The 10,485-nt window shown below is 51.1% G+C and overlaps 1 protein-coding gene across 1 annotated transcript in view; it reads right to left on the minus strand.

The window, feature by feature from the left end:
• The window catches only part of KLHDC4 (kelch domain containing 4), a 55,307-nt gene extending 49,862 nt beyond the window's left edge, over positions 1-5,445 (minus strand). Inside the window, exons 1-2 of the mRNA XM_007939222.1 lie at positions 5,347-5,445; positions 1,743-1,834 (exon numbers count right to left, since the gene is read on the minus strand). Coding sequence (XP_007937413.1) covers positions 1,743-1,834; positions 5,347-5,445 — 191 coding nt within the window. The remainder of the gene's footprint in view (positions 1-1,742; positions 1,835-5,346) is intronic.
• Positions 5,446-10,485: the final 5,040 nt, after the last annotated feature.

Here is a 10,485-nt window from a genome sequence, read left to right on the forward strand (position 1 = left end):
TCCAATTCCTTAAGGAATGCCGTTCTTCCAGATTGTCCTTGGATATCATTGCAAGCAGGCCACACCCCTAGGGAAACTCCCCTTGGGCAGACTGGCCACTCAGAACTCAGTCATCTGATCCCATCATGGGAACAACCACACAGAACTGGGGTCCAGCCAAGTTGACACACAGCTCCAGCTATCACACTCAGGGAGCTGCAAACATTTCAATTACATTCTGACAGGAACATCATTACTTTAGGAAAAGTTCTAAAACATCATCCAGGAAAAAAAAATCTACATTCCAAGTAGCTCCCCACCACAGCGCTGGTGTAACACCCTTCCACCTGAAGGCAGGCCAGGTGCGCTCCCTACAGTTGCACACCACTCGTCATTTCCTACCCTCCCCCTGCAAGCCACCCTGGCTTCCTCAGGTCCTTTAAGCCTTACAGAAGGAAAGAGCTCCAAGAACCACTTCCTTCAACAAGTCAAATGACAATATGCTTTGAAAACATCTACAAAGTATAACTTCTGTTTTGCACCAACAAGAACATGCTGTTCCTATGGCAACAATGAAGGCAGGCTCAGGAATCTATCAGATGAAGAGGAAGGACCTCCATCTTTGGGAGAGGCTCAGGTGCTCGTCCAGTTCCTCCCGCCTCTGGACAGGTGAAGAGCTGCCCCACATGTCTGAACTGGTGGGGTTCCAGCACCAGGGCCACAGTCTGCACCTCACTACAGCAAAGGTGCCACAACCACAAGCTCCTTCCTGAAGTTCGGGGTCCCAGGCTGCCGTCGGACTCGACATCACCACTCTTACCTGGTACAAATGGTGAACGTGCTAAGCTGCTAACCACAAGGCTGGAGGTTCGAGTCCACCCAGGGGAACCTTGATTAAAGGCCTGCCTATCTATTTCTGAAACCTCAACCACGGGAAACCCCACAGAGCACAGCTTACACGGGCACTCATCAGGGTGCCGTGAACCGGACTCATCTCAGAAGCACCTGGTTTTTCCCTTACAAACTTCACCTCATTTGGAGGGAAACAAAGTCAGCCACTTCTGACCTCAGTGCAACAGTCCCAGGCACCTGTTACCACACTGCCCCTTCACGGAAGGCCAGTTGGCCTTCAAGCCTAGAACTCTGTGCAGCCAGTGGCCCGTCTCTCCCTGGTTAATAGCAAGAATCACAGGGCCCCAAATCAAATCAGGAAAGCCTGCAGGATTCAGAAGCCAGAGGACAAGAATTAACCAACAGGAATAAGGAGTCAAGTTAAGGACAAAGCACCTTCCCCAAAGGTCTGAAAATCTACAGGAGCCTGGCTTTTGTCACACAGCTCACAAACTCGTTCAAAATGGCTCAAGAACAATTCGTGCTCATTAACCATTACCCTGTTCTCATCACATGAGAATTTAAAAGGCAGCAAAAAGCTGTCATGGTTTTAAGTTTCCACCTGTCATTTTCACAATGAAAGTCCCTTTTAAAATACACAAAAGCCCACTGGGCCACCTCTGTTCCCAGAGTTGTGACCAGCTGGAACTCTTGAACCCGGGCACACGTCCCTGAGGAACAGGGGGCGGAGACTTCACCATTATGCTCCTGCAGGATGATCAACCATGGAGTCTCCCTCCAGTTCTTCAGGAGAAATCAAGAACGGTGACGTGGCGGCACGCCCCACGACTGGGCAGTTATGAGAATGGTCTGAGTGCGCACTGACAGCACATGTTCAGAAACCAACACGAAGAGAACCCTTCCTTCCTTACCTTGGAGAAGGAGGGGGACACGCTATTTCCACCGTCTGAGTCTTTTTAGCATCCAGCGTCTGGAAATGGGCTATCAGAGCTTCAAGGTCTTCCTATAGGCAAAACAGCGGTCAGTGTAAGATGGTCTCTTCTTTAACCAGAAACCCACCAGGGCGACCAATGCCTGGGTGGTCTCCCCCCTGTCCACCTGATCTGACGTGGGTACCGTAACATTCACGCAGTCTAACAACTCCCCCGTTTGAAAGACAAGGAATTTGACACATTCACAAACACTCAGGGCTTGACCCTAAAGAGAGCTCTCTAGCCGTCTAGACCCAGAGTGTTCCAACACCTCTTTCCCCACCCACCAAGGGCCTTCCCACTTAGACAAGCCCGCCCTGAAGTCACTGTCAATTCCTGAGACCACCTCTCCTAAGTCCAGTCCCGACCTGCACACCACACTATTTGGGGTTCTGTACAGTGGGGTTTGATCATTTTATTTCTTTTTTCATCCCCTCCCCATGCCCCAAACAATAAAGATCCGAGAGAGCACAGCTGCCTAGGTGCCTGCACAGTGGGCTCAGGGTCTGTGCAGTCAGTCAGTGGCCAGGGGTCTCTATTACACCACAGCCGATGCAGGACACGGTCTCCCTAGCCCAGTGATTCAGGACCTGCCTGTCAGCGGGGAAGCCCCTCTCCATTCTTCGTCTCTTAACTCTGACTCCCTCATGCTGGGACCTGGGAGCTCTCACCCTGCCTCCTCTACTGGCTGCCCTCTGCTCTGCAGGCAGGGGAGGCGGAGTTTTCACTTCCTGACCACCTCTCCTCCCTCGGCGTCTCCCCAGCCACATTCCCCACCTGCCCCCTCACCCTCCAAGCTCCCCTGGCTTCCACAACTCCATTAACCAAACACCCCACTCCCTAAGCCTGAAGGGCCTTACTGTCTCCACACTGCACCCCTTCCCAGAACTACCTCAGCCCTACTGCAAATTCATCTCCCTGGAGCCAGCCAAGGTTGGATGCTCACAGCCGACTCACAGGTATGTTGACTTGCTTTTAAATATATTATGTAACTGAAGACCTCCAAAAAGGTAGAAGACAAGAATTCGAGGCACCTACCCCCCAACTCAGGAACTAAAGCATCAGTGACACAGTTGATGCTCCCATTGCCTCTGACGTAACCACTATCTGGAGTATGATGCTCAAATATTTTTTTCGACTCTTATTACATAGGTATGGTCCCTAAACCATCTATACTATCATTTCAGTCTTGTGTTTCACATCGATGTTTCTGTATTTTATATGCTTCTGCAATGCTTTCTTGGTCAACACTGCTGGACAGCTTGATACACATCAACGCTAAGTCCACTGATTTTCATGGTAGCACAGTTATGACTCGATCACATCCAGTCTCCTGCCGATGAACAAGTCTGTGCTGGTACACACAGTACTGTCGTGGTCAGCCCTGTGCCCATGTCCTGTGTAGGGGAGTCTCTGTGGGGTACATCCTCAGGCATCTGAACGGCCAGGTCAGACACTGACACACTGGATTCCAAAGAGATCCTACCCTTCCATGCTCCCCAGCAGCCCACACGGTGCCCTTCATCCAGCCCTTCCATGTGGGTGAACCACATCCCTCACAGGACACTCACTGGCCACCAAAAACACGTTTCCTGAGTGAGCAGAACTACAGAGAGACCCAGGATGTAGAGGTAAGTACTGGCAGAAGTTACACCCCACTCCCTAAGTGTTTTGAGATTCTGGGTGCTGGTGTAGTGTCCATCCCCTCAGAGACAGTCTCCCTGGCAGCAGAGAGAAGGCAAGGTGAGGAAGAAATGGACTCCAGTAATGAGGCCAGGGTCTGTGGGGAAAGCTGCTTGTCAGTGCTGGGGGACAACTGGTGTGGACACCCCTGTCTGTTCACAGCTGGCAATTACCTGCCAAGCCTCTCATACAAGAATTTCTAAACATGTATGGTACACTGAGACACAACCACAGGAGGCAGGACATGCATTCCTCAGCAGCAGATGCTCTGGAGGTGAATGACTAGAGTTCAAATCCCACCCCTTCCACTTCTTGCCAATTAATCCAGTAGCCAGCCCCACCCCCATTTCCCCACCCCCCACTGAATACTGAGGAAATCCTCAGCAGACAAAAGGGTAGCTGTGAGCTGGGCAAGCAGCACTCCTGCGTGGATGAAAACGCCCTCCCACTTGCCCCAGCATCACAATCACTGGGTGGGGGCGGGAAGGGGTCTGAAGCCCAGTCTGTGAAAGCCTCCCCAAGGCGCCAACAGCTGGCAGACACCAAGGAGTCTGTTATGGGAAGAGTGTAGCTGGGGCAGGGGAAAATAGAAAGAACGTGGCATATCTGAGACCCCAGAATAAAGTCATTGTGGCCAAAGGGGAGATGCTGGGGGTTGGGGGAAGGCAGAGGCCAGGTCATACAGGGTCTTTCAGGACAGTACTAGGACTTTAACAGAGGAATGTCTGTGAGACAGCTAAACACAGACGTCAGTTGTTGTTACTTGCCGTGGAGTCGGACTTGACTCCTAGCGACCCCTCCTTGGGCTTCTGAGGTGGTATCTCTACAGAAGTAGATTGCCCAAACTTCCTTCCGAGGACTGGCTGGTGGGTTTGAACAGCCAACATTCTGGTCAGCAGTCAAGTGCCTTAGGCACTATGCTCCCAGAGCTCCCAGACGTCAGTTAGGTGATGTGATACATGGATCTTGTGGAAGGCAGGACTCTAAAATGTCCCCAAGACTCCCAATCTGTATAATGCCCAGGACAGTGAAAAAAATATGGCGGGATGTCACTCCCATGATGGTATTAAATGACACAGCTGACCTTAAGAAAAGGATGAGCCTTGGTGGGCCTGGCCTAATCAGGTGCCTCCTGATGAAAGAGACTCTAAGTGTGAGAGGGACTCAGCGTGGAGGAGATTCTCCACGGCTGGCTGGGAAGATGGAGCGGGCCTCCTGGCAAGGCATGCGGGCGGCCTCCAGGAACTGAGAGCAGCCCTGGCTGGCAGCCGGCGACAGACACGGGAACCTCGGACCTAAAAGGGCCAAGACACTGAACTGACGTAGACCTGCGAGAGCCCAGAGACCTCAGTCCCACTATGCCAGCTCTCTCCAGAACCTGCTCACCGACAGAGGACACACGGTGGGGAGGGTCTTCTCACTCAGTCCCACGGGAGGCTCACCCTTCAGGGTGGCTGTGAGGATTACAGGGAACCCCAAGCCCTCACATCTTGCAAGAGGCGCGGGCGCAGCTCGCCTCGTGTTGCCCCAGCCTTCTCCACCACCCTGCCTCCACCCAGTGGGAGAGGAAGAAGTCAGAACCGAACAGCACAGGGGTGGCCAGGACACACGCCCAGCGAGCACTCTGACAGGCGGCGGCGAAGGCTCAGCCCAGGGCGAGTGCACGGCGTGCGACAGGGGCGCAGCGCGCGCGCACTGCTAGCGAGGGCGGCGGGGCAGCCGCCGTGCGTTCCCCTCCCCCGTGACACTGCCCCAGGAGACAGGCGGCGCCGCTTCTGCCGTTGGGCAGATGACAAACCTGAGTCCCGAAGCTCGTCAGGACCTCGGGAACAGGGTGTGGCCAGCCGTGGACCCCACTCACCTCCTCCTTCCGCGAGCGCTTGGACACCTTCTTCTCCATCTTGGCGGCCGTCTTCTCGGCCCCGCGGCCTTTTTTCTCTTTCTTGCTTTTCTTCCCCATCGCGCCGGGTGTGAGGGAGCCGAGCGCACCGCCCGCCGGAAGCAGGTGCTCGCCAGGAAGCGGCCCCGGCGCGTGGTTAACACGTAACTTCCGGCCCCGCCACCGCAGCCTGCTTCCGGGTGGAGGCGCCAAGAGAAGAGAGGGTAGTCTGCCCTCTGCCGGACGCGGTCTCAGTGGCCAGCTTCTCAATGTCTTTAGAGACCAGGTGGACACCTTTGCGCTCTGGCAATGTGTCGGTTAAGAAAATGGCCTGCCCAACCTGAAACTAGCTGGGCGCTTGCCTCCTTTGTGTGTTCCCATTTATTCCGCCCTGCGCTACCGGTCCTGGCCTGACGCCGTGGATGGTCCTTAAACGGTCCTACACGACGGGGCATCCGTGCAGTGTAAGGGCACCCGCCCTGCAGGGCGGTGGCCCCGTGTGAATGCCCGCGCAGTAGTTACAAGCTCCATAAGCTGTGGCAAAGTGCTTAACCCCCTCAAGAGTTCCAGCAGGTTTCTTATTAGCCCCACTGGACACTCACCCGTCGGGGTTGTTGTTGTTGTTGTTATGTGCCGTCGAGTCGGCCCCGACTCATAGCGACCCCTCCTTGGGTTTCCGAGGCAGTATCACTACGGAAGTAGGATTGCCCAACCTTCCTTCCGAGGAATGGCTGGTGGGTTTGAACCGCCAGCCTTCTGGTTAGCAGTCAAGTGCTTTAGCCACTATGCCACCCGTCGGGGTGGCGGTGTACTAATTGTCTTTGAAAGATGAGGGAAGGTGGGAGCTCTGGTAGCATAGTGGCTAAAGCACTTGACTGCTAACCAGAAGCCTGGCGGTTCAAACCCACCAGCCACTCCTCGGAAGGAAGGTTGGGCAATCTACTTCTGTAGTGATACTGCCTCGGAAACCCAAGGAGGGGTCGCTATGAGTCGGGGCCGACTCGATGGCAAACAACAACAGCAGCAACGTGGCCCAATGCCCTACAAAAGTATTCATATGCTTAAAAAGCTGGCAGACATTAGATTAAGATAACTGCTTCCCTCAGCCTGAGAAAATGTGTTTGGAGCTAAGGTTATTGTGCTAAATGAGAAAACAGCCCTTGCCATTCGACTATCTATGTGACTTTCCACAAAGGTCCTCATATAGGAGACATTTGTCTCTCGATATCCAGAGAATGTTGCTGTTGGATGCAGTCAACTCGGTTCCGACTCATAGTGACCCTTTGCACCGCAGAATGAGACTTGGCTTGGTCCTGTGCCCTCGCACAATCATTCCCAGGTGTGAGCCCGTGGCTGCAGCCGCTGGGTCAATCCAGCTGATGGTCTTCCCCTGTTTTGCTAACCCTCTGGTTTCCCAAGCATGATGTTCTTCTTCAGGGACCGGTCCCCGCTGTTAACTGGTCCAAAGCAGATGAGACCAAGTCCTGCCATCCTGCTTCTAGGGAGCATCTGGCTGTACTTCTCCAAGATGGATTTGTTTGTTCTTCTGTCAGCTTATGCTAGCCACGTTCCGCATTCTTTGCCAACACCGGAATTCAAAGGCATCAGTTCTTTAGTCTTTCTTTTTCATTGTCCAGCTTTCACATGGCTCAGGTCAAGTGTATCTTAAGTCGTCAACACTTGAAAGACGTCTTTTATAGAAAATTTGCCCAATGCAATATGTCATTTGATTTCTTGACTTTGGGTTCCATGGGCATTGATTGTGGCTCCAAGTAAAAGGACCTCCTTGACAGCTTCAATACTTACTCCATTGACATGATGTTGCTTATTGGTCCAATTGTGAGGATTTGTGTTTTCTTTCTGTTGAGGTGTAAACCATATAGAAGGTGGAGATGGCAAGACTTCATCTCACGTACTTTGGAAGTGTTACCTGGAGGGAGCAGTCCCTGGAGAAAGACATCATGCTTGGTGACAGAGGGTCAGTGAAAAGGGGGAAGCACCTCAGTGAGACGGATTGACACAGTGGCTGGAACAATGGGCTCAAGCATAGCAACAATTGTGAGGATGGTGCAGCACACAGCAGTGTCTCGTTCTGTTCTACATAGGGTCTCTAGGAGTGGGAACCAATTCAGTGGCACCTGCTGGAATGATTTCTTTTAGAAGGATCAGCATAAGGCTGGTCTCTATGAGGTGGAGGTTAAAAATGTCCCAAATGTCCAACTTTTGCAAACTGCGGTGCCACCCCATCATTTCTGACACCTCCTCCTCCTCCTCCTCCTCTTCTTCCTCCCCGCAGTACTCTCCCTCCTGTCTTAAGTTTCGGTATTTCACTGCAACATCTCACAGAATTCACAGACTGCCCAGGAAATGGCTCACATGGTGGTGGAGGCTGGGAGGCTGGCCAGTCCCAAGTCCATGGGTAGGTCTGGAGGATTCTCCCCACTCATGTGGTTGCAGGGCAGGCGAACCCAAATCGGTGGTCAGATGACCTGCTGCTGTCTTCAGTCCAGGGGTGAGATAAAGAACCAAACACAGGACTGGAGCCAGAGAGAAAGCTTTTCCACAACAGTCACGTATATACCCCCAAGGAAGCTAAGCGGGGAGACTTGATTCTCAGTCTCTAGCAAGGTGAGACTCAAGATACGTTCCACCCTAAACCGGCAGGGAAAAACGAAAGCAAACCCACAGCCATTGAGTTGATTACGACTTGTTGTTGTTGTTACATGCTGTCGAGTCGTCTCCAACTCATAGTGACCTTACGTACGTTGGGTTTCCAAGGCACTAAATCATTACAGAGCTAGATTGCCTCATCTTCCTTCCACAGAGCAGCTGGTGGGTTTGAACTGCCAACCTCTGGTTAGCAGTCAAATGTCTTAGGCCCTGTACCACCAGCGCTCCTTAAACAGGCATTGAGAGTATGATTTACAAACCATCACAGAGTGCAGGATGAAGGCCAGAAGGACCGCGTTAAGCAGGTCGCTGCAGCACCTAACAACACAGCGATGCCTCGGGGTCATCCTCGAGCTGTCCGTTTAATTTCTGGTGACTTCCAGTCTTTCTTGATTCATACTTCATCTCTCCCACAGACCAATTACTAACGGATATTTGCAGTGTTTCTTCTCGTTTCAAGCCAGGCCACATCAGCGCATAGAGATTTCGAAGGCTTTACTCCACCCACATCATTAAGGTGAACTCCCACTTTGAGGAGGCAGCTTTTCCCCCGTCGTATTTTGAGTCCCTACTGTAGGGCTTTGTATCAGACGATGTTCAGCCGCTGTCCACAAGGTCTTCCTTGCCAGCGTGTTCAGAACTAGACTGCCAGGTCCTTCCTCCATTCTGTCCTGGTGTGAAGCTCTGCTAGGTGACCCTGCTGGTATTTGAAATACCAGCGACACGACTTCCAGCATCGCAGCGACACACGAGCCACCACAGTGTGAGAAACTGGCAGCTGGGTGGTGGATTGGAGGACAGGTCAATGATCCTACCCTCAGAGTAGTCAGTGTGTTAGTCCCGAGAAACTGATGAGTGAGATTCAACTGCCTGCTAAGACTGGACTCCAGTAACATAGTAAAGAGGAAAATGATCTGTAGACCATGGACTGCTCTGGTTTGAACAGAGCAGAGTGAAAATGCTCATCGGTAGTTAGAAGACGTCATCTTTGACCTTATAGTGAAGGAAATAGGGCAGTTTAAGAACCAGGATGAGCAAAAATTTGGTGAAGAGAGCACAAATCGGGAAGTGGTCTAGTTTCTTCCTTAGTGGGTGAACTGCCAAGGGCTCTGCCTTAAAAAAATTACCTCAGATCCAGTCAGTTACTAAAAAGTGAGCAAGCGGAGAGAGATTTGTTTCCAACCAACTCCAAGCCTTGTCCACAGCCTCGTTCTTTAAGAAGAAAAATGAAATTTGGGGAAACAGTGGAAGAGAAGATAGAGCAGGATTAAGGCTACCGTGACCTCAAGCATTGCTGATGGGAGACTAGGAGAACACGCACGAGGTTAGAAGGAAAACATAGAAAGTTGATTAGGAAGAAGCCGGGCCATTGTCATCGAACAATTTGTGTGGAAATTGTTCAATGGTAACCTAAATGGCTCTGTAAACATCCTTCCACTGAAAACACAGTAAAATTTTATTCTAGAAAAATCAAAATCCAGCTGCTTGGCAGTGCTAGCCACATTTCAAGAGCTCGATAGGCACCTGTCGCTACCGTGTCAGCACAGACAGTCTCTTCATCACACAAAGTCCACTGCACAGCACTGCCCTTGAGACTTCGTGGGCTTCAAGTGGGCTGCATGGGACCCATTTATCATGAAAAGAACAGCAGCAGCTGGGACTTTTCAAAGAAACTGGCCCCTCAGGCTCCAGACTTACCATCTTCAGAAGACCGAGTCCTCTCATATAGCTGACACCCTGGAGGAGTGGTTACTCACCTTCTGTGGGATACGACTTTCAGAACAGACCTAATCTGTCTGTCTGCTTCATAAGAGACCTAATCTGTCTGTCTGCCCAGAGAATACTGGGCAACCTTGAGGCAGTGCACTTGAAGCAAGAAGGCCCTTCAGTCATAGCCATCTAAGTGCAAGGCCTTCCAGGGTCCCCTCATAAGGGCTGTAAATGGGGACGCATACTCACTGTTGCAGATTTAGAAGTCTACAGCAGACACAGAGTTTAATACTTTTATTATCCAAAAGAATCTTGAAGCTAAATTGGAAGGCTCTTGGATTATGTGTCACGGTGATTTACGTGTGGTTAAGATTCTCATTACCGAGAAAGAGAGACTAGGACATTTTAAATGAGAGCACATCCTAAAATAGTAAGAAGATTAAGTACCGGGCCCTATTTTAGTGAAATGCACATTTTTGAAACTTTGATGATCTTACATCTAATGCATCATTAACTTTGAGTGACTCTCTTCTGCGATCAGGCGCCCTCTGCTGTCTTCTAGTTGAAGTCCAGAAGAGGAAAAAAAAACAAACCACTATTCCAGGAGATAAAATTGAAGGAAAGTATTATTTTGGCTATTCATAAGGTTTTCATGAATTATGGGAAGATATCAAGAACATTATCCATGAAGAAAGCAAGAGATCACTAAAAAGACAAGAAAAGAAGAGAAGACCAAAGTGG

The sequence above is a fragment of the Orycteropus afer genome, unplaced genomic scaffold (assembly GCF_000298275.1).
Source record: "Orycteropus afer afer isolate SDZICR_OR568_19922 unplaced genomic scaffold, OryAfe1.0 scaffold00057, whole genome shotgun sequence".
NCBI classification, from domain to species: Eukaryota; Metazoa; Chordata; class Mammalia; order Tubulidentata; family Orycteropodidae; genus Orycteropus; species Orycteropus afer.